The sequence below is a fragment of the Desmodus rotundus genome, chromosome 12, assembly GCF_022682495.2.
Source record: "Desmodus rotundus isolate HL8 chromosome 12, HLdesRot8A.1, whole genome shotgun sequence".
In the NCBI taxonomy this organism is placed as follows: domain Eukaryota; kingdom Metazoa; phylum Chordata; class Mammalia; order Chiroptera; family Phyllostomidae; genus Desmodus; species Desmodus rotundus.
In genome coordinates, this window is record NC_071398.1 from 50,734,047 (window position 1) to 50,759,446 (window position 25,400).

The window sequence follows — 25,400 nt, forward strand, 5'->3', positions numbered from 1 at the left end:
GAGAGCCACAGAACTGTTTATAACATCTCGCCTAGTAATACCACTTTTTGGAAATCTGTCCTAAGAAAATTATGCTTCAATGCTTCATGCTGTGTTCATCAAAACTGTATGTAATGCGTCCTTTACAAAATAACTGAGAAAAAGAGAACTTCAAATCTGTGACATGTATATGAAAAACCCTTACACATAGAAAACCTTATTTAATACAAAGAATACTGAAATGATAAAATGTGGCTGTATCTTGATGTGTAAATTCTATAGTTTATTAACTGTTACTAAGAAAACTTTAAAAAGTAAATAAGCCCTGGCCGGGTGGCTCAGTCAGTTGGAGCGTCATCCCGTAAATCAAAAGGTTGCGGGTTCGATCCCCTGTGGGTGCATGTAAGGGAGGCAACCAATTAATATTTGTCTCTCATACAGATGTTTCTCTGTCTTTCTTTCCCCCTTCCTCTATCTCTAAAAACAGTGAAAAAAATGTCCTAAGGAGAGGATTAAAAAAAAGTAAATGTAAAGTATATGAAAACATAGTAGGAGTGCTTACTATATACTAGGCACTGTTAGGTTTTTTCACACAGATGAACTCCAGGACTTTCAACAGTTCCAGGGGGAGACACTATTATCTCATTTCCTGGAAACCAAGGTTTAGTCACATTCTCAAAGGGGGTTGAGATTTGGTCTGAGGTTGGCCTGGGCCACGCTCTCCCTTCTGTGCCAAGGGCACTTCTGCCTGTAAAATTAACCACATTCCTGGGCTGGGACTCAAGTGTCTGAGACTATTAGAAAGTTTATTAAGCATTTCTTGATTCCTAAAATTTTAATATGCTTGATGTTATTTGTTTAGTGAGGGAAAGAAGCCTAACAAAAACTATGTTAAAATTCTAACAAACTACTTCATCTGTGGCTCCTTCCAGGCCTGGCTTCAGTCCTGGGTTCACAGGGAAAATTCTTTAAGAAGGGGTGTGGGGGAGAGTTGAATAGTTCAGTTGTTCCCTATAGAAAAAAAATCAGCACAACTTTTAGACCTTACTGGGATGAGATCAAGAGTGTTTCCTAGGCCTTCAAGATACATGTACTTTTTGGCCTAGAAATTCCACTGCTGGGAACATTCCCTTAGGAAACACAACCATATGTAAAGACATTAGAGCAAATTGATAAGAGAAACTCTAAGGCTCAAGAGAGCAGGAAGTATAACTATAGCAGCAACATACACAAAGGGGTAAATTACCAGCAACCCAGTTTCCAGTCCTAGAAGGCTAGTGAAGTAAATGAAGACACAGACACATACCTTAAAGATGAAACTGAGGGGTTTATTTATGGATATAAGAAGACATTCACAATATATTAGAATAAAAACAATTTTCAAAATAGTGTTAACAGTATGATACTATTGCATAAAAACATCTTTATCTTTTTTACAGATCTATACAGATCTATGCACAGGAAAATGGATAATTTTATACGCTTTTTAGTAGTAAGTATATCCTGGAGAGGGAAATACAAACATTCAAAGAAAAACCATTATTTTCTAATCTTCAAGGAATATGCACTACCTGCATATTCACAAAAAATGCTTAAAACATGAGTGTTTCTAAAGGAAAAAAAAACTGACTAAGAGCAGTGTCTAAACTGTTAGATATGGGAGGAACTGGGTAGGAAAAGCAGGGAGGTGGAAAAGCATTACCACCAGAAGCCATGGGGATGGCAGCAAGAAAAGCAGCAAGCCAAGAGTCAAAGGAACAGGCTGGGTGTCCACCTCGCAGTCCGGCCAAGTGTGTAAAATGTGGAGGCAGTATCTTCCATGTGTTGCCAACAGTCCTGGGTGACAGGCAGGTTAACTAAGTATCCCTGTTGTTACTGCTGCCGTGTGTGACGGGAAAGAAGCATCGGAATAGAGTTAGTTAAGGCTGATGTTTCCTGGCTTTCTCTAGCTAAGGCTCCTCAAGAAACCTGACACCCCAGCCTAGGGTCCTCATCCATTGCTTTCAAGGAGTTTCTACCACCTCTTAATTCAAGTGTCTGAAGACCAGGCAGGAGTGATGGAGTGATGTAGAGAAAAGTCTGGAAGAGGTAGGTGATGAAAGGGGACTACCACAGCTGGCCCATGAAGAATCTAGTGACAACAGAAACTCTTAGACCTCATTGCTGGGGACTGGGGCACTGGCCTGGAGAATGACCTCAAAAGGCCGGGCCTCTGGGAAAAGCCAATACCATGTGCCTCCTGACGGGATCTGATATAAAACACACAAAACCACCTAGGAGGTGTTCTTGCCAAGGAAGTTGAAGGTCAATCTAAGTCTCCAGAGTTTAGAGCTAACAGAAAATACAGAGGAGAGAGGAACAAGCTTAAGGACACCATAGAAAGTAAAGAGATTTAGAGTGGGGGACATTCTACAGGACAACTGACCCAGTTTCTTCCAGTATAACTTACATAATCACACAAAGCTTGAAAGGAAAAAATATAAGTGCCAGAATAATGGTTGCCAGGGCTGGGGGGATGGGGAAGTGGGGAGTTATTGTTTATTGGGTACAGAGTTTTCATTTTGCAAGATAAAAACATCGTGGGGATCTGTTGCACAATATGACTGTACTTAACAGTACTGAACTATACACTTAGAAATGTTGAGATGATATATTTTATATTATGGGTTTTTTTACCAAAATTTAATGGTAATGGGGAAAATACAATAAAAAATAAATAAAATAAAATAGAATTATGACAAAAAATAAATAAATAACATTATTTTAAAATGAATGCTTCTAGCCCTGGCTGGCGTAGCTCAGTGGATTGAGCGCAGGCCTGCAAACCAAGCGGTTGCCAGTTCGATTCCCAGTCTAGGGCACATGACTGGGTTGCAGGCCAGGTCCCCAGTAGGGGACACGTGAGAGGCAACCACACATTGATGTTTCTCACCCTCTCTTTCTCCTTCCCTTCCTCTCTCTCTAAAAATAAATAAATAAATAAAATCTTTTTAAAAAAGCTAATCACTAACATTCAACAATAAAAAATAGTTTAAAAAACATTTAAAAAAAATAAAATAAAATGAGTGCTTCTAAACTTAAAAAATTAAACCTGGTTATAGAAACGTACCAAAACAGTTAGACATATTAGAAACTGGGTAGGGAGAGGAGAGAAGTATATCTCTACATTATCTTCAGGGTCACACAAAACATTAAAAAACAGAGGAGATTGCTTTAGGTTAACAGAAACTCAAGAGATCAGACAACCAAATGCAATCTGTGGACCATGCCTGGACACGGATTCAAATGAGCCAACTGCAAAAAATAACCCATCTTGGAGAAAATCAGGGAAATCTGATTATGGCCTGAGTAAAACCCTTTGTTTGAGATGATTTAAAATTTTCCTTTTTGCCCTGGCCAGTTAGCTCAGTTGGTTAGAGCATTGTCCCAATATGCCAAGATTGCAGGTTTGATCCCCTGTAAAGGCACATACAAGAATCAACCAATGAATGCACAAATGAGTGGAACAACAAATTTCTCTCTCTCTCTCTCTTTCTAAAATCAATAAAATATTTTTTCAAGTAGAGGTATTAAAGTTCAATAAAATAGAGATAAGGCAATTGAAAGAAAGTGTATCCAGGTAGAATGTCAAAATGGCAAAGGGAGAAATGAAACAACTGAGATTAATAATGATCCCATGAAAGTAAGTAGATCTCACATGACAATGATGAGGTAGAAACCATCCTAAAGGTAAGAAGTGGGGTGGTGTAGTGAGCATTCTTTTGGCTGGTGTAGTCATATTTGTTCTTAATTTTATGACTTTGGAATCACCCATCATAGATCAACCTCAAAAATGACTGTATGAGGAAAAGCGGGGCAGTGAATAGCAAGAGCGACAACCCACACTTCTAGGCAAGGAATCAGGCCAGGGAATCCGGGCCCATTGTTTACTGTGGGTCTTTGTATTTGACCATCATTCAAGTCAGTGATGGAAAGCTTTTGACACTATAGTAATATGCTATGAAAGAGATTTTAGTGCGATTGAGGGCTCCTACCTTTAAAGAGTAAAGTATGCCCAGCACAGGATTAGGATTTTAGGTAAAGTTGGTCGTGCTGATGATGCAAGAGCCCGGGAAGGCAAAAATATTGCTTCCGAATGAAAATTTTAAAAAGGAGAGAAAAGGAAAAGGAGAAACTCCAACCCCTAAAAGAAGCAACCACAGCCAACTACCAAAAAAAACACCCAAAACCAACATATGATCAATAACAGCTTTATGATCTAGAAGAAAGTGTTTAGCAGAAATATAATTCCCTGAATTAGTGTCTCCAAAAGTCATCATCTAACCCTAAGTCATGAAAGAAATGGCTATCAACACTTCACCCAAAGAAAGTTTTTGGACCCTCTGATACTGTAAGTGCCTCATCTGATTTAACGTGAAACAAGAGCAGTACTTAACGAGGAAGGTGCTGCGGTCAGCATAGAACTGTGCCTTTTCTTTAGAGAGAATATGGCAGGAATAAAAAAGAAATGGAAACCCCCCCCAGATCCAGATTCAGTTTCCTGCTCTATCACTTACAACCTAGGTCAAATCAACCGACAACTTCGGATTTCAAGTTTGCTTTATCTGCAAAACAGAATAAATATCCTCACTAGGTACACTGCGACATTCCTTAAATGATCAAATAATATATGTGGCAATATTTTGTGAATTATGAGGCACTGTGTAAAATATATTACCAATTGCATCAGCTTTGTGGATGAATCAATACAAATACACTTTGAAAATCTTTTCACCATGCCCTGTTCTGACACATCCCATGTGGTGAAAATGTTGTATGTAAACACTTCTATAAAAGCTCAGGCAACAGATCACCTGTCTGGAGCCCAACTGCTGGTCACAAGTTTTTTTTTGTGTCAGGATGTCAAAATCAAGGTTCTCTGGTCTATGAATACCACCAAAGAAGGATGAACTCTCTTAGATTCTTCCCTATGTAACAAAAATATTCTTTGTGAGGTTTTTGGCCTATGTGACTACTGATGCATGTGTTAAACTTCCTTTTGCAAGAAGATTGTTATACATTCTTGCAACCATCCCCTGTTTTTTGACCACACAATGATGAATTTTCAAGTTGTTTACAAAGTATAAGGGCTGGTGGAAAGCATTCTCACATTCAGAGCATACAGATGGTCTTTTTCCAGGATGAAGCCAGAAATGCTGAGAATGTTCTCTGAAGGTTTCTCATTAGCAATTTCACTCACCGGGTTTCTCTTGAGAATGGAGTTGATAATGTTGAGTGAGTTGTGAGGGTCGGCTGAAACATTTCCCACAAAGCTGACACTGGAAGGGCCTCTCTTGTGCATGAACCCGATAGTGTTGAATGAGTTGTGAACTCCGATGGAAGGTTCTGCTACAGTCGCAACACTGATGGGCTCTCTCTCCAACATAGTCATGTTTCCTCTGATAGCGAATTAAATATGTCTTTTTGCAGGGCAACCCAGGTGGAAGGACTTTTGCTGCTTCGTGGTCTTGGAGATGCTGAAAAAGATGCTCATTCTGGATAAAAGCTTTGCCGCACTGGCAACATTCATAGTAGTCCCCCTGACTGTGGATTCTCACAAGGCCACAGATACGAGCACGCTGAATGAAGGACTTTCCAGGGGACTTGTCACTGGAATGAGCTCCCGGACTTCTGGTGGGGTATGGCATGAGGTAGAGGACTTCTCTACATTGTTTACCTTCAGAGGGTTTCTTGCCAGTATGGATCCACTCATGTTTCTTGTGGGCCATTTGGGTACTAAAGGTTCTCTTGCAAAATTCACATCTGTTGATTCTGGGCTCTTGGAGGAAAGGTTTGTTGACCACTGGTAGTGGACTGGTGCAAGTCCCAGGATCAGTGCATTCCTGGGGATCCGCTCCTGGAGGGCCTGCTGATTGTTTAGTAAGATGTGAACTTCTCTCACAGTCATCTCTGTCAAGGCTTGTTTCTTGAGCAAGGGTCTTGGGCTCACTCACTGTTCCAGGGCTTATAGGTTTCTCTTTGTTGACCTGACACAAATCCAATGGATCAGCAGGGGAAGACTCTCCTGTGTGTCCTACCTGCCAGCAGTTACCTATTTCCAAATCCTGCATTCCTGCCTCCAAGGATGATTTTTCTACAGGCTGGCTTTGCTCTGGAGTTAGATCTTTGGTTTCAGGTCCTCTTTCCCAATCTAAAAGAAATGTAGAAGGTTCTCTACTCTAACTCACATAGGTACATCATTATAGTAGAAACAGAAGAAAGGGACCAAAAATAACAGGACAGATCTTATGGCAATTGGGAAGGATTTAAATGTTTTGCTAAAAGTTTGTATTTTCTTTTAGGAAAGTAAGAAGCTGGCCAAAAGTTTGTGCTTTAGAAAGGCAACTCCCTAGGTAGGAAAGAAACTGAAGCCAAGAAAATCAAGTATAGGATTGTAGATTAGAAGACACAATAATGAACACAGTGGTTGCCTCCCAGCAGACACTCAAAATATGTGAGCAGACTAAGAAAACAGACTAGGAAGTCATCAGAAGTGGGTAATGACCCAACACAGTGGATTCAATTTTTAAAAATGGTCTTTAAGAAGCCCTCACTGACGCCTCTGTTTCCTTGCCCTGCTGTAGGACCAATGTTCCAGCATGTTCTGCTGGTCCCCTTTCAGAGAATATACCGCAATCCTGAGCACCCTATGACCACAGCTCCAGCCTCCGTCAACTTCAGCCTGGCCAACTTCAGCAGCCTCCCTACTGGTTCCTCTTCTGGTCTTTCTAAAGCCCATTTTCCACAGATCAGCCAGAAAGATCTTTCTAGAAGAGAGCTGCCCAACAGAATGCTCTGGGATAATGTAAATGGACTATATTTTGCTGTCTGATATAGCAGCGACTGGCTACACATAGCTAATGAACACTTGAAATGTAGCTGGTACTTGTGAGGAATTTTATATTTTATGTAATTCTGATTAGTGTAAATTTAAGTAGCCATGTGTGGCTAGTGGCTGCCACAGTTCCAAGGTGTCAATAATATTTCCTCATTCCCAGCTCAAAACTTTCAATACCTTTTTCACATCTCACTTGGAACAAGATCCACATACCTTAATATATCCCTTCATGGGCTGGCCCCGTGAATATTTCTGCGACCTCATCTCTTATCCCCTCCTCTTAACCCAGACCATATCACTCTTCTTCCTGTTTCTAGAACACCCAAGCTCATTCTAAACTCAGGGTCTCTGTATATGCTATTCCCCCTGCCTGTAACACTCTTCCTCAAATTACTACCTGCCCCCGCCCTGTCTCATTCACATCTTGCTCAGTGTGTTTGTTCTTGACTCTCCCATTGTAAACAGACTCCCAGGTCACTCTGTCTACTGTACACTCATCTATTATTTGTCTCTTTACCCATAACCGATCACCCCCATTAGACCATCAGCCCCACAGTCTGCCTTGTCTGTTACTGCATCCATACAACCTAGGACAGGGCCTGGCCCACCACAGAGGCTCAATAAATATCTGTGCAATGACTGAAAGAATCAAAGAAGGAATGAACAAATTAGAGAAAAGACAAGAAGACAATGAACGAAACAGAGAGGCAGGTAGAGGAGTCTCCTTGGTCATTCCTAAATTTTTGTTTGGGTGCCCACTTCTCCGCCCACCCAGGAAAAGGCAGGAGTGTTGTGTTAGCTAGCACTACACCAGGCACAGCTACAGGTTCAGGAGTGGGATGTGGCCCAACATGGAACACTGAGAAAGAGGAGGGTGTATCAATAGCTTTAGGAAAAAAGCTTCCCCACTCTTTAGAAGGCTTCTTGGACACCTGCTCTCTCTCATCCTCTCTTTGGGTGGGAACAAAAAGTACATCTAGGATTTGTTGGCAGAGTGAAAACAGAAAATGAAACTATGTCTGATAACATCACAGAGCCTCTAAAGCCAACCATCCCTGAAGGGGCCAGCATTGAAGCTAACAATCTCTCCATTCATGCCAGTTCGGGTGTAGTTTTCTGTTAACAGCAACTGAAGGACAACCTTGATCCTGGCTGACACACATGAGGACCCAACTCAAAGGAGAGGATTTCATAAAAATGGTAAATGTTATCACCCTGCAGCCATAGAGTTTGGAGAAGGTAGTCTAGAAGGTTCTTGTCCACATTAGAGACCTTTAGGGGAAGTTGTACAGTGAGTGAGAGGGAGGGAGAGAGAGAGAGATGGTAGAGGTAGGAGATGGAAACCAGGTTGTGGGGTGAAGGAGGGAAGGGGGAGGGAGCCTGAGGGTTCAACAAGTTTGAGGAGCTGGAAGCAGCGGCATCACACCATAGCTTCTGGCTAGTCTCAGTTAAAGAGGAAAGACCTATGATTTCTAGCTGCAAGAGCAAAGGCATGGATGAATGGAGGGCTTGGGGCACTAGAGAAAATGGAAACTGATATCCCTGGAGCTGGGCAGGGTAGAAGTCGTGCTGCAGAAAGAGATGAGTTTCAGAAACTGGAGGAAAGGAAGTACTGAGCAAACACAAGGTAGTGACGCCTCTGGAGGTGAGAGCTACTAACAGCCTTCTCCCTGATCTGAGTGGACTTTGAAGAATGTTCCCTCATTAACAGCTCTAGGCCCTTCCCTTGACTGACTGGGGGTGTTGTCGTCCCATGATTTCAGTTTCCACAGGCTTACCCCACCTTACTCACCTTGACCTGTCTCTGTAGCACTTTCTTCCTGCATCACACGTGACTCCTCCTCCTCCAGCTGTGAAATGATATCAGGCTTAGAGAACTGGTACCCTGTGTAAGAAAAAGACAAGTGACTTGGGGGTTCTGTCCTAAACCTATAGCACTTCCCAGCCTGGGCTCTAAAGGCTGTCATGGTAAGGAAGGTGCAAATTCAGAGGTAAAAATGAAGCCTGTTTCTAACAAGTGTGTCCCCAGGAGTCATTTGGCAATGTTTGGAGACATTTTCATTGTCACAACTTTGGGGGAGTGAGGGGATGCTCCTGGCAGCTAGTAGGTAGAGGCCAGGGACTCCACTCGATGTCCTGCAGTGCACAGGATGCCCCCACAACACAGAATGACCTGGCCCAAATGTAAACAGTGCCAAGGTGGACAAACTCTGGTCTAGAGTAAAAACTCAAAAGGGGGCTTGAAGGCAGTGTGCCAGCTCTTTACTTCAGCACAGGGATCTGATATTGGAGCTGTTCAAAAGGGAACAACATAAGGTTCTTTTCTTCCTATAATAACCTTCATTCCCTGAGTTGTATAACACTTCTTCCAATCCTGTCCCCCGACCAAGTTCTGTGTTTCTCCGAACTCCCACCATTTGCATACCACCTACTATGGTCCAAATGTTGGTGCCCTTTCCCTTGCCCACCAAACTTCTTATGTTGAACTCCTAACCCGCAATGTGCTAGTATTGGGAGATGGAGCCTTCAGGAGGTTCTTAGGTTGTGACAGTGAAGCCTTCATGAATGAGATTAGTGCTCTTATAAGAGGCCTCAGAGGGCTCCCTAGTCCCTTCCAGCATGTGAGGACACAATGAGATGTCTGTGACCTGGAAGATGGTCCAAGAGGAGTCTCTCACAACTGACTGAAGGATTACTTCATGCTGTCCATGTACCACCTAAAACAATCTTCGCTATAACCCACCGTACTGACACCACACTTAGGAAGGCAATGTCCTGGGAAATACATAAGGTCTCTACTAACCCCGAACTTTTAGTGATACAAGAAGCCAGAGATGGCTCCAGGTCACTGCATGAGGGCTATAGATAAAAACTGATTTATTCTGTCTATGTTAAGTCATAAGTGTGGTAACTGAGAAAAGGCACTCCATCGTGCCTTCTTTGTGACCAATAAAAGTTCAAATTACACACACTGGTGCCAGGAGTGAGGGAAGGCACTTCTCTCTCCCCACATAGGTCACTGACTTCGCAAGGATAAGAGCACCATCCTACTGTCAGTGGAATGGTGTCTGGACTTGATTTTGTTTTTCAGGAGAACTCAGACTGGCCCCCACCCCCCAGCCCCTGAAAAGAGGAGGATCCTGGCCCTGGCAACAAAAACATTCAGCTTGTGGGGAGAGGTAAACAACCTTGCCTCTGGACATGGAAGGAGACTGGCAACCTCTGACTCTTTCACATCAAGGCCAGTAGAAGCATTTGGATCTCCTGGAATTTTCAGCAATTCCTTCATGCATTCTAAAAACATCACTGTGGGCCCTGGCAGCCAAGGATAGTGGACTAGAATATGCATGCCTGAACAATGACGACTTCACTGTACTAGTCGGTGGGAGCAGTAGACACCATTGAATGAACGTGTGTACTATGTGCTGTTGAGTGTGTGTACTGTGTGGCTATCTCATTCAAAATGCTGAGCGAGTACAGCAATGGATCCACATCAAATTTTGCATTAAGCTTGAACATTCCTCTGCAGAAACTATTCAGATGACTCAGAAGGCCACGGCTATGGGTTACTGGTGACTAACAGCTTCATTACAACAATGTGCCTGCTCACGCCTCATGTCTCCTACAGAGTTTTTTGGTGAAACATCAAATCACCCATGCGACTCATCCCCCCCCCTACAGCCTACATTTGGCACCCTGCGACTTCTGGCTTTTCCCAAAACTAAAATCAGCTTTGAAAGGGAAGAGACTTCAGACCATCAATGAGATTTAGGAAAATATGATGGGGCAGCTGATGGTGATTGGAACTGTGTGAGGTCCCAAGGTGCCTACTTTGCAGGGGACTGAGGGGTCATTGTCCTATGTACAATGTTTCTTGTATCTTCTTCAATAAATGTATCTGTTTTTCATATTACATGGCCGGATACTATCTGGACAGACCTCTGATCTGGGTTGAAACTCACTGACATGGTGAACCACTGTGACTCATGGGAGGACATAAAAGAGTTGAGAACTGTGCCCTAGTACCATGGACAAGGCAGACTCACCTACGGAGACCAGGTTCTGGTAATTCTCCAGTGTCACCTCCCGGTGGAGTTTCCTCTGAGCAGCATTAAGAGTGGTCAGTTCCTCCAGGCTGAAGTCCACAAACACATCCTGGAAAGTCACCAACTCCTAAAACAACAAAAACAATCACAAATGCTCAGAATCCAGGAATTATCCCATCAAGTGGGGATGGAGCCTGGTGAGAGACAACTGAACGTGAAGCTGACATTCAGACCAGCAGAAAGCTTCTAGTCCAAGGGTTCTAATCTGGAGGTTACATGGACCTGGCAATGTACCTTTATCTTGTAGCTGAGAGAAGGGAGAACATTTTTAAGACAGTTCCTGTGGCCAGTTACTACAAATTTGGCTTGGAGGAACCAGCCTCAGGAATCAGAGAGAGCTGAGTGGAAATTCTGGCTCTGGTTCTTTAAGCTTATAAGTGTGGGTTAGGTTAAGTCACAGTGACTGATCCATAAAACACAAAAAGTTCATAAATATGAAGGGATATTCAATCTTATTAATAAGGGAAGGGAAATGCAAATCAAAATAACAAAGTACCATTTTATACTCACTCAACTGACAGAAATTAAGAAGTCTGACAATACCAAGTATCTAGAACATGGACCCCCAGGACTCCTTATCAGATGCTAAGGGAGCCCTGGCCAGGTGGTTAGAGTGTCCTCCTGATACACCAAGGTTGCGGGTTTGATTCTGGGTCAGGGCGCATACAAGAATCCACCAATAAATGCATAAATAAGTGGAACAACATATCAATGTTTCTCTCTCTCTCTCAAATCAATAAATTAAAAAAAAATTTAAAAATTAAAAAACAAGATGCTAAGGGAAATGAAAACTGGTAAGCCACTTTGGACCCAGAAATTCTATTCCTAGGTATACTCACTCATGTGTACTTAGAGACAGATATGTTTAAAACAATGCTATTTGTAACATCCAAAACTTGGAAACAACCCAAACATCCATTTATAGAAGAGATAAATATATTTTAATATTAGTCACATAACAGAATAATATTCCAGGATTACAAACTAATTAACTACAGTTCCACACAATAATCTGAGTAACCTAAGATTGAATTTGAAAAGCAGATATTAGGAGAACCAAGATGGCAGCTTAGGTAGACACACTGCGCCTCCTCGCACAACCAGAACTGACAGAAAATTGAACGGTAAGGAAGTCCGACACCAAGTAGATAAAAAATAAACATACATCCAGACCGGTAGGAGGGGCGGAGATGGGCACCGGGGCGGAAAGGACTCGAGTTGCCATGGCGGGACCGAGACTGGAGGAGTGTGGGACGAAAGGGGCAGGCAGTCTGACCACTAGCAGACCCTGCGGCCCCACATTCGCGCACAGATAAACCGGGAGGAACGGCGGGGAGTGAAGCAGACCACGCAACCCAGGGCTCCAGCGCGGGGAAATAAAGCCTCAAACCTCTGAGTGAAAACACCCGTGGGGATTGGGGCGGCAGCAGGAGAAACTCCCAGCCTCACAGGAGAGGTCGTTGGAGAGACCCACAGGGGCCTAGAGTGTGCACAAGCCCACCCACTCGGGAACCAGCACCAGAGGGGCCCAATTTCATTGTGGGTAGCACAGGGAGTGACTAAAATCCGGTGGAGAGTGGAGCAAGCACCATTGTTCCCTCTCGGCCCCTCCCCCACATACAGCATCACAGCACAGGGACCAACGTATAGACCAGCGTTACCCCGCCCCGGGGAACACCTAAAGCTCCGCCCCTTTAAGTAACGTGACAAGACCAAAAAAAAAAAAAAAAAAGGCCCAAATGACAGAACACTTCAAAGCTCCAGAAAAAATACAACTAAGTGAGGAAGAGATAGCCAACCTATCAGATGCACAGTTCAAAACACTGGTTATTAAGACGCTCACAGAATTGGTTGAATTTGGTCGAAAACTAGATGAAAAAATGAAGGCTATGCTAAGAGAAACAAAGGAAAATGTACAGGGAACCAATAGTGATGCGAAGGAAATTGGGACTAAAATCAATGGTGTGGACCAGAAGGAAGAAAGAAACATCCAACCAGAAAAGAATGAAGCAACAAGAATTCAAAAAAATGAGGAGAGGCTTAGGAACCTCCAGGACAACTTGAAACGTTCCAACATCCGAATCATAGGGGGGCCAGAAGGAGAAGAGGAAGAACAAAAAATTGAAAACTTATTTGAACAAATAATGAAGGAGGACTTCCCCAGTCTGGCAAAGGAAATAGACTTCCAGGAAGTCCAGGAAGCTCAGAGAGTCCCAAAGAAGCTGGACCCAAGGAGGAACACACCAAGGCACATCATAATTACATTAGCCAAGATGAAACAGAAGGAGAGAATCTTAGAAGCAGCAAGAGAAAAGGACACAGTTACCTACAAAGGGGTTCCCATAAGACTGTCAGCTGATTTCTCAAAAGAGACCTTACAGGCAAGAAGGAGCTGGAAAGAAGTATTCCAAGTCATGAAAGGCAAGGGCCTACATCCAAGATTACTGTATCCAGCAAGGCTATCATTTAGAATGAAAGGGAAGATAAAGTGCTTCTCAGATAAGGTCAAGTTAAAGGAGTTCATCATCACCAAGCCATTATTATATGAAATGTTAAAGGGACTTATCTAAGAAAAAGAAGATAAAAAACATGAACAGTAAAAATGACAGCAAACTCAGAGTTATTAACAACCACACCTAAAACCAAAACAAAAGAAAACTAAGCAAACAACTAGAACAGGAACAGAATCACAGAAATGGAGATCACATGGAGGGTTATCAATAGGGGATTGGGAGGAGGAGAGAGGGGGGAAAGGTACAGAGAATAAATAGCATAAATGATAGGTGGAAAATAGACAGGGGGAGGGTAAGAATAGTGTAGGAAATGTAGAAACCAAAGAACTTATAAGTATGACCCATGGACATGAACTATAGGGGGGGAATGTGGGAGGGAGGGAGTGGGCAGGATGGAGTTGAGTGAAGGGGGGGAAATGGGACAACTGTAATAGCATAATCAATAAATATATATATAAAAAAGAAAAGCAGATATTAAAAGATTACATAAGATTGTGATACCCATTTTATTAATCATCATTTGTGTTTTCAGGGAAACATTATGCAAATCAATGAACATCTGATTTACACTAGAGATCCTGCACTGGCTGCCCAGCTCCTACTGAGGGTTCATTTGGCTTACGTGAGTTTTTAAATCTTTTTAAAAAATTTGTATTAGCCTAAAGACAAATACCATATGATCTCACTTATATGTGGAATCTAATTAACAAAATAAACTGATGAACAAAATAGAACCAGAGGCATGTATACATGGAACAGATTAACAGCTGTCAGAGGGGAGGCAGAAGGGGGGACCTCATGAATGAAGTAAAGGGATTAGCCAAAGAACATATATGCATGACCCATAGACACAAACAGTGAGGAGATGGCCTGAGGGAAGGGGGGTAGGGACTTGGTGGAGGTAGGCAAAGGGGGAAAAAAGGGGGACATTGTTTATAGTTTAAATAATAAAAATAAAGTAAAAAGAATTCGTATTAGCTACCACCACACAAAAAAATTGTAGATTTCATATTAACTGGGGTTTAAGAACTGGGCCCACCCACACTCACATGGCACCATCAGCTGAAGCTGAATTACAGCTGCCCTTTGGTGGGGCAGGCACTCCCCAGTTTGTTATAATCCACCCATTTATAAATTCCTTGTTTATATTACCTCAGCGGCTCCTGTGGGCATCTCCACTTCGGATCCCTGAAATGGACACTATAGGAATAGAGGGTTATTCTTAGGAGCATGTCCCCTGGAACAGTGATTCTCTCCCTTTTTTTCCATATCTCTCCTTCAGGGATCATTCTTACAAAACTTTTTCCCTAATCACCACCCCCCACGAATTATTTCTGGTTCTAAAGGAATAGCAATGTATTAATTTCATTAATTGTCTTTGAGGTTTCAAAATGTGATTGAACAATCCCTGGCTGGGTAGCTGAGTTGACTGGAGTGTCATCCTGAACACCAAAAGGTTGCAGGTTTAATCCCCAGTCAGGGCCCATATCTACATTGTGGGTTCAGACCCTGGTTGGGGCATGTATGGGAGGCAACCAATCAATGTTTCTCTCTCTCCCTTCCTCTCTCTAAAATCAATAAACATGTCTTTGGATGAGGATTTTTTTTTTTAAATGTGATTGAACAATAACATTAAGGAGTGCATTTTTGAAAAAAAGAAAACCTCACATCAGTATTACATGCCTGTAGTAGCTGCCATTTGTTTCATATGTAAACATGAGCATAATAATAGTGCAAACCACAAGGGTTGATTTGAATAAGCCAACAGTAAAGATAAAATACTAAACAAACAAAAAATTAATTCAAGTGGTAAGATGGGAAAAATGTTAACAATATAGTATGGGGGATAGTGGTAAGTACAACAGAGAAAAATAAAGCCACAAAGAGGCATACAGGAATCAGAAGATTTTACATAGGGTAGCCTGGGAAAGGCACAGTGATATGATATTTACATGAAAACTTAAAGAAAATGATGTGGTTCAATTAGATAAGGAAGGCTCAGAAGTCAGAAAGGCAAGATCCTCATATTACAGAACCAGGTTGCAAGAAAGCCTGACTCACCTGGGTTCCAATGGATGGCAAAGTGTTAGATATGTTTGTGTCTTCCTTTTTTGGTTCTTTGGTGTCCCTCTCTTCCACAAGGACAGAGTTCTTATCAGGGAAATCTAGAAGGAAAAAGGAATGACCACAGAATTGAGTCCAGTCTGGCAGCACCCACAGACCGAGAGAGAGGCCTACCACTCCCACAGCACCCTATCCTGCTATGGGAGTCAGTGGCAGTCCTGGACTTCCTATGATGACAGAAAGACCATAGAAATTATTTCCCAGCTTTAACCCCCTGGATGGTTTCCCCGTGCCTTCCAAATAAAGTGGAAGTTTCCTCTATGTCAGCGGTTCCCAGTCTCACTGTACACTCAGAATCACCAGGGAACTTGTTTCTCAACTGTAGAATATAAATACTTCTAAAGCCTCTTGTAAGGATTAAACATTACAAATGTTCATAGGCATGAAACAAAATGGCGGGTCTTATTAAGCTTTCTCTACATCTTTTTAATTCACTGATCTAGAAGGCAGTCACAAACTTTCTTGCAGAAACCTAAACTTTGAAGGTCTTCCTTGCCTATATTGTCTTTCCAAGTGCACCTTGCATTAATCTGCTGTTTCTCCTATCCCAGGGAGCTCTCTTCCCTTTCCCAAGAATTCAGCTCCATCAATAGCACAGGCCTTCCACCAATTTTTCACCCTCTTGGACAATATTCCCTATGTCCACCAGAGGCAGTATAACACTGTGATTAAAAGTACAGTCGCAGGAGCCTGCTGGAATCCTGCCAATTACTAATCTTGGAACAAGTTACTCAACTTCTTTGTGATGTCTCCTTGTCTATAGAACAAGAGTAATACCTATAGTTCACTATCGGTATCTTCAAAATTCTTTTATGAGAATGCAAATGCACAGAACTGGATTAATCATAATCCTTTATTTTATGATATGACATCAGTGTTGACTGTCATATTTATTTTAAATTTATTCACTTATATTTTTAACTATAAGGCCTATGAATCCACTACCCAAACCCAAAACGAGAACATTTCCAATTAACTTATATCTATCCAAGTACTTTTTCCTTCCACACCCCAGCCTTATCTCCAGAGATAGCTATGGTCTTAAATTCATATTTATTGTTCCCTTGCCTCTCTCTCTCTCATACATATATAATTAATATAAGTTACATATTATATATTGTTATATTATAATTATTTATGTATATATACATGTATATATTATATATGTATAATGTAAGCAATATATATCTACATATATCCCCAAATAATTTTAATTAGTATCAATCTTATTCAAATGACTGTGAGGAGTAAATGGCATTCTTTTCTCACTATTCAAATGCCCTTAGTTCTAATCTAGTAACTTGAGTTTCCAAGACATCAGTCAAATTTTAGCAGAGATTAAACTTCTAGGCCTTGTGTTTCCCACATTTTATGCCCTGTATTTTTTAGCGGGGTGTGTTGTTCTGTTTTGTGGTGACACTAAAGCTTAGGCTGGATAAGAAATGTGGGGAAAGGAGGACAAAGCTGGAGAAAGGGGTACTCTCAGAGAAATAACAAATATTAAAAGCAAAATCCAAACCCAAAAATTTCTTCCATGTTGCTCGAGGCAGATTAGAAATGATTATAAAATTCATCCTTTCACTCATCCAACACATTTTTATTCAGCTCCCATTACACACCAGGCACACAGCAGATGTTCAATAAATTAAATGACTAGTGGCTTCCCTCCTCTCTTACCTTCCTCCTCACATGCTCGGATCAAATTTGCCACTAGGGTTCCTGCCTCCTTGCTGTTCTTGGGTCGTTTGGATCTCACCCATATCTGAACCTCATCTGGCAGGGTGTTCAGAAACTGCTCCAGCACCAGTAGCTCCATCATTTGCTCCTTGGTGTGAATCTCTGGCTGCAACCACTGACAACAGAGCTCCCAGATTTGGCTCACAGCTTTTTGAGGCCCAGTCACTGACAGGGCCTGAAAATGCCTAAACTTTTCATGAGAAATTTTCAGAACCGCTGGGTTTCTTATGGGAATGGTTTCTGGATTATGCATATAAAAGAGCTGAGGTTTCTTCAAGATATCCAAACCCCGTGTCATGTGTGACATCTTTACAGCTTGGCCCTTTGCAGAATGGAGATACTTGAAAAGGCAGGCTGCTCCAGAACACTGTTTTGGAAGATTTGTATCAGATGAAGAAAGGATACAGAACCTCAGGACCTGCAGAAATTACATAGAGAGACAAATGGCCTGCATAGTTAGGACTGAACAGTGGGGTGCAGGTGATTTGAAGCAAAGGGAGTTAGTTCATTTCACACAACCCCTATATACAGAGATTTGCACATCTACAGATATCATGTTGCCTCAGTCCCATTCCCAGGTCTAGAAAACCCACAAACACAGGCTCAAAACATTTCAGAAAGGGCATTGTAGAAAAAAAGTCTTGAATCCCAAACCACAATGAACTGAACTAATTTGATGAGCCACAGAAGAATTTCATTTCAAAATATAATTTAAAACAACTATGTATTATGAAAGGATGCACAGCATCACCAGCCATTAGAGAGATGCAAATTAAAACCACAATGAGATACCACTTCACACCGATCAGAATGGCCATCATAAACAAATCAACAAATAAGTGCTGGCAAGGTTGTGGAGAAAAGGGAACCCTAGTGCATTGTTGGGAATGCAGACTGGTGTACCCACTGTGGAAAACAGTATGGAATTTCCTCAAAAAACTAAAAATGGAATTGCCTTTTGACCCAGCAATTCCACTGCTGGGATTATACCCTGAGAATCCTGAAACACTAATTCAAAAGAACATATGCACCCCAATGTTTATAGCAGCACAATTTACAATAGCCAAGTGCTGGAAGCAGCCCAGGTGACCATCAGGAAATGAGCGGGTCAAAAAACTGTGGTACATTTACACAATGGAATACTATGCAGCAGAAAGAAAGAAGGAGCTCCTACCCTTTGTAACAGCATGGATGGAACTTGAGAGCATTATGCTAAGTGAAGTAAGTCAGGTGGTAAAAGACAAATACCATATGATCTCACCTATCAGTGGAACCTAATTAACAGAACAAACAAGCAAGCAAACTATAACCAAAGACATTGAAATTAAGAACAAACTGACAGTAATAAGAGGGGAGGGGAGAGGGAAATAATGGGGGAAAGAAGGGAAAGGGTCATCAAAGAATATGTATAAAAGACCCATGGGCAAAGCCAAAGGGGGGTAGAATTGAGGGTGGGGTGGGGGAAAGTGGTGGTGGGAAAATGGAGACAACTGTATTCAAATATTAATAAACATGATTAAAAAATAAAAAATAAAAATAAGAAACCAGAAAAAATATAATAAAACAACTATGTATTATTATTATACAGGATAAGGAAAGATCCTTACCACACATACATCCTACAAAGGACTGGATTCATATGCAAAATATATAAAGTACATGCAAATCAGTGAGAAAAAACCAGACAAAATAAGATCAAAAAGGTTAAAAGATTTGAGCAGGTACTGCACAAAAGGAGATAGCTAAATGGCCAATAGACATATTAAACAGGGCTCAACTTCATTAGTTATCAGAGAAATATGAATTAAAACCCCAAGGAGATATCACTACACACCCTCCAGAATGTTCAAAATGAAAAATATCAGACAATAGTAAGTGTTTGAGAAGAGACAGAACCACAGTAGAATGACATGCAAGCACTGGAACTCAAAACAATTGAGAACATGGATGTATGCTGCTATTGAGTTAAAGAAACCAAGCTTAAAAAAAAAGGCCACATTCAATGATTCCATTTATGTAATGGTCAAAAACAGGCAAAAACGAGTCTAAAGTGTTAGAAGTCAAAATAGTTTACTGCTGGGACTGGGGACAGCAGTGGTAATGCCTGGGAGGAGAGAGCATAAGGGGCTTCTGAAAAACTAGTAATTTTTAATTCTTAATCTACGAGCTCATGACATAGAGGCAGTATGTTCACTTAGTGAAAACTGAGTTCTATATTTAGGATTTGTAACCTTTTCTGTGTGTATATTTCACTAAAAAATTCGGCTGTTATAGTTGTGGGGAAACATCTAGGTTATAGTAGTAAGTGAAAAAAGCAGGAAACAAACTTGTACATAGAACCACAGGAAAAGACACTGAAAAGTAAACCAAAATACTGCACCGGGGTTTTATGTATGAGCAGTGAGTTTATAAGGGAGTTTTACAAAGGATTTTGTACCCTCCCTTAAAACTATCTTCTAATTTCATAAGTTCTACAATGAACCTTAATTTCTTCTACCTTCATTTTTTCAAATAAAAAATATTTTAGTATTCTATAAAAGCTACATTCATTCTTTGAAACCACAAACAAAATTGCCATTTGGGGGAACATTTTTTTTCTTTTTTACTCCCCACTGAAACATATACCTGTTATTTCTATGACATAATTTAACCATTTCTGTTTGAAGGCATTTTTGTTCTTCAGTATTATAAATTATAAAGCAGTGAACATCACTGAAACAAAATGTGTATTTGTCCACACCCCTGATACTTCCCTTCCAGGATAGATCCCTCAAAGTGAAATTATCTAGACAAAGGGTATAAACATTTTTAAAATTTCCTTTAAAAATTTTTTTTTTAATTCGAGGTATAATTGACATATTAGTTTAAGGTGTGCAATGTAATCATTCGATATATGTATATGTGCCCTTATTTTGAAAGACAATTTTACTAGATATATTATTGTAGGTTGACATTTATTCTCAGCAAATTATGTGTCTTTTCCCATTTTCTTTCTTATCACACTATGGAGCTTTCATAGATATCCATATTCTCTTCTGTCTCCATGCTTCTATTTAATAATTTGCCATATTTTTTCACACTGCAATGTGTATAATTTATTCATATTGCTTTCCAGTTCACTAATTCTTTCTATAGCTATATATATTAAATTTCAGTGGCTCCATTTTTCATTTCTACAAGTTTTATTTGGTTCTTTATCTAATCAGGCTAATACTTTTTGGTAGTCTGTTTTTCCTGAAAAAATCTCTTCAAATACAGCTTCACATTCTTTAGACCAAATGCACTTATTTTGTATTCTATTTCTAATAATTTCAATATTTGAAGTCTGCAGGTCTGGTTCTACTGCTTGTTGTTTCAAACATTTCTTAAAAGAATATGCCAAATTTTCTTCCCAAAGGCTTCCACCAATTTCCTCTTCCAATCTCAATATATAAGACTATACACCCACCTTGCAGGTTAATGGGGTCAGCTTCATTGGTGTGTGAAGTGCAGTCACACAGACTCTATGCTCAGAAAGGCCTCAAGCTTAGTTTAATGCTCTGCTGTTGCTGTTTTGAGATTCTCAGTATTTTACTGGCCAATTATAAATTGCTCCTACCCTTTTCCCACTAAGGTGTTACAGTTACTGATTGGTAAAGGCTCTTACAAATAAAGAGTATTTCTTGTCCTATTTGCTTTAAAAAATTGCAACCATGCAACACCCTTCTCTTAAGTCTTTGTACAATTTAAAAGTTTCAAGGTACAATTTACCCCCCTCCATTCAGAGACCCATTAAATATTCAATTATATTTTTATTGCCTTATTAGAACATTTCACTTTAATTATGTACTGGAATCTAGTCTGTGGTAGGGTGTGAAAAGAGAACATTTTTTTCTAAAAACTCTCCTGCCACTATCATTCATAAATTTGCTATCCCTCCCTTCTTAAGATAATGGTACCCTTTAGAATTGAGTTTCTAGGTCTGTTAGCCTCCAGGGAAGAATCCTGAGACAGGAAAGTGTAAATAACTTTGAAATCTTGCCAACCTGCCTCCCTAGACTAGTCAGGTCCAAGGTCAGAGTAGGGAGTCACAATTTTTTCTGGCCCAGAGAGGGAAAGTATGACCCTGACCAGTCAACAACCTTCCAGAAAGGAAGTTCATGGCCCTGTCTCCTCTGAGGGCACCGTCAGCACCCCTCCACATCTCTTTTCCATAAATCCCTAACTGTCTGCTTCCTTTACATTTTTATCTTTTGAATCTCAGCAAGAGGAAGAGAGCAAAGCAAGGCAGAGCAGAGAGCAGGGGCAAAGCAGAGGAGTGGGGGGAGAGAAAGAGGAAGAGCAAGAAAGAGGGATGGGGCCAGGACAGGAGGGGTGTGGCCAAGGGAGGGAAAAGACACAGAGAAGGACCAACTGAGGTACAGGAGGAGGACGAAGGGCAAAGAAGGGGCCCACGGACATGAGAGAGGGGCAGGACACACGGAGGAGTGGTGGGACAGGTAGAAGAGAAGGAACAGGGTTAAGAGAGAAGAAATAGGGCCGGGGGAGGGACAGGGGAGGCTGAACAGGAGGGACAGGGCGGAAGAGCGAGGGGAAAAGCGGACAAGAGAAACCACAGGACAAGATGACTACTGGACTTAAAGGGTGACCACTTCCTAAGTTAGGGAAATGCTTAATCGCTGCTGTACACCCGACAGTAAAGCAATATTGCATGTAGCTGTAATTGAAAAATACATTTAAGGAAAAAGTTTAAGTAGGCAGTAGGTTTTTATAAGAGGAGCATACAGGGCAGGGGCGGGCAGAGGAGAGCCGGGGCCAGAGTGGGGCAGGACTGACGGGGGAGGGGAGCATGGGGGGTGAGACGGGGAGGGACGGCGGAACTGCTCAGACGGAAGGACGGCGCTGGACTCGGAAGGGCCGAGTCTGGTCAGGGGGGGACCACAAGCGGGGAACCTGAGGAGCCCAGGCCTCGGAGCAGAGGTGGGGCCTGAGGGGAGCAGAGGTCGCGCGGCGCAATCGTCCCCCTCAGTCCCCACATTCGACCTGGGGCAGCCCCTCTGCTGGCGCGGGGCCCTCCCTCCCCGTCGTTCCTCATCGTCCCGCGTGGACGCCCGCCCGCCAGGGCATCCCCCTCAGGAAGGCCCGCGCCGCGCCCCGCTGCCTTGGGTTTTTCGTGCCCTGAAGGTGGCCGGGCTTGCCCGCGAGCTCGCTCCTCGCCCTCGCGTCCCTTCCGATCACGTCTAAGTCTCGCGCTGCCCGCGCGACGCATACACAACCACCTGGACGTCCGCGCGCGCTCACCTCGTCCGCCGGACGCCCTAGCCTGACTGAGCCATTCGGCTTCAAACTTCGCGCCCAAACATGTGGCGCATGCGCTGTGCAGGGTCTGAGCGTGTGCTCTGTGGGGGCAGGAGCACCCGGCCTCGAAATGCAGGCCGGTCCCTGAGTCTTCCGGTAGGGGGCGCGCGAGGCCCAGCCGGACGGGTTGAGGAGCCGGAGGGACTGGGCGCTCACGGGCTTCTCTCCTTAAAATGCTTTGAGAATAGTTAATACATGGTTTCAACTTTTTAAAATTTACTTTTCCATTACAGTTGGCATGTAGTATTACTTTCTGGTATACAACATAGTGAGTAGGCTTTTATATACTTTGCAAAGTGATTGCCCCAAGCTGTGACCCGTGCCTCAGTTGGTTGGAGCGCCCCAATATGTCAAGGTTGTGGGTTCTATCCCAAGTCAGGATACATATACGATTCAACCAATGAATGCATAAATAAGTGGAACAACAAATCGATGTTTTTCTTACTCTTCTCACTCTTTGTCTCTCTAAAATCAATAAATAATAAAAACCAATGTGTTCTCCCCAATAAGTCTAGTGAAAACTTTTTAGGTAAATAAAGTTTATTCAGTGAGAAGTCTTCCTCTTACTGTGTGTGTGTGTGCACACCACCCACCAAATATTTGTGCTGCCTAATTCCCTTTGGCTTTTTCATTGGTTTTAATTTCATGTGCACACAGGTAACCACTGTAATTATTTTGTGTCTTTTCACAGTTTCTTTATGCACATATAAGAATATATAGATGCATGTATGAATATTATACACATGCGCATATTCATACATATGTGATTATCATTGATATCTATTATGTACATATATCTACACTTAATATATATTCTGTACTTATGTACATCTGTAATACAAGTGAATATATTTTAAAATAGAAAATACAATGTTTTATAAATGTATAAAAATTTAAAGATGTGATGTAATCTATAATACCACATCTATGTATACACTATGATATGTAATGCAACATAAATGTAATTACATAATACATGCATTGTTATAATACATATTCACAATTATATATAATTATATGTTTGTACGAATGTTATAACATGTATTTTACCTTTGCTTAAATACTCACATCTCATTTCCTTCCTTTTTTAGACAAAAGGTGGCACACTTTACACACTGTTCTGTGCCTTCATTTCCTTTTTTCTTACAAGTATATCTCAGAGAGCTTTCCATATCACTACAAAGAGAATTTGCTCACAGTTTTTGAATAGTTTTTTTTGATGCTGCTGTATGGTTGTGACCTAAGCTATTTAACTGGTTCCTGATTGCTGGACAGTTGGGTTATTTTCAGTACTTTGCTACTACAACCAGTGCTGAGTTCATTAATCCCCTGAAGTGAAATTGCCGAGGCAAAGGGTACATGCACATGTCGTTTTGATGGAGATTTCTACATTGTTTTCCACTGACACTGTTGCATCTTAGGCCACCTCCAACCCGTGTGAGCGTGCCCATGTTCTGACTGTTATATTGTGCTTTTTCAAGTTTTCTTTTTAAAAATTTATTTATTTGTCTAATTTTAGAGAGAGGGAAGGGAAGGAGAGAGGGAGAGAAACTGCAATTTAAAAGAGAAGCATCCACCTGCTGCCTCTCACACGTGCCCCAGCTTGGACCGAGCCTACAACCCAGGCACATGCCCTGACTGGGAATGGAACCAGCAAGCTTTTGCTCTGTGGGATGATGCACAACCAACTGAGCCACACCAGTCAGTGCTGTTTTTTCAAGCTTTCTAAAGAGAAGGTTGAGAAATGGTATCTCGGGGTAGTTCTAGTTTACATTTCTGTTTTCATGAGCAAGATAGAACATCTTTTCCTGTGTTCCGGAACCACTATATTTAGCTAAAGCACATTTATTGAGGGCTCAATATATATGGGGGACAGTGTAATAAGTGTTACACTTGATGATGATGATGATGATTGTGATGGTGATGATGACAACATATGGTTAATATTTCTTGAACATTTGCCCTAAGTCAATCCTGTTCTAAGCCTTAACACAAATGTAATGACCTCTCCCTAAAACCTTTTTTAGGTAGATAGTATAATCATCACCACTTCACAGATGATGAAAGTGAGGCATGAAAGTGTTAAGCAACCAAGTAAATGGAGGCTCTGAAAAGTTAACTGGTTTGCCCCCAGGAAGCACACTGGTACTAAGTGGTGGAGTGGTGGGGATGGGAATGTAAGCATGTTGGATGGGTTCCATACTCACCATCAACCCATTCCCTAGATGAGGAAACTGAGGCTCAGAGAAATGGCCCATAGCCCCAGGCAGATGAGGTTGGGAGGAGACTCAAACTCAGGTCTGTCCCTGACCATACAAGGGCTCAGCCCAGGTGAGAGACAGAAGACCTAAGTAATCAGGGGCTGAGAATGATCCCTGCCTTCCCCCCCAGAGGGCCCAGAATGAGTCCTGGCCAGGCTGCAGTGCACAGACATGGAAGCACAGGCCCAGAGAAGCCAAGCACCCCTGAACTCATGAGGCTGACATTATCTTGAAAACCTCATTGATGTTGTGGATGTCAACAAACTGATTCTAAGCTTACGCGGAGAGGCAAAAGACCCAGAATAGCCAACACAATATTGAAGCCGAAGAGCAAAGTTGGAGGACTGATACTCCCTGACTTCAAGAATTACTATACAATTTTCTTTATTGTTGACACTATTACAGATGTCCCTCATTTTCTCCCGCTTTGCCTGCCTCCACCCTGCTCCCACCCCCTTCCCCTGGC

At 41.8% G+C, this 25,400-nt stretch overlaps 1 protein-coding gene across 1 annotated transcript; it reads right to left on the bottom strand.

Annotated features, from left to right (window-relative positions):
- Positions 1-5,210: 5,210 nt before the first annotated feature.
- Positions 5,211-17,643, bottom strand: ZIM2 (zinc finger imprinted 2). Its single transcript, XM_024570519.1, has 6 exons — positions 17,277-17,643; positions 15,537-15,640; positions 14,628-14,675; positions 10,903-11,029; positions 8,649-8,741; positions 5,211-6,169 (listed from the first exon to the last, which is right to left on the bottom strand). The coding sequence occupies exons 1-6, from the start codon at positions 17,641-17,643 to the stop codon at positions 5,211-5,213; spliced, it is 1,698 nt and encodes a 565-aa protein (XP_024426287.1).
- Between the last annotated feature and the right edge of the window lie 7,757 nt (positions 17,644-25,400).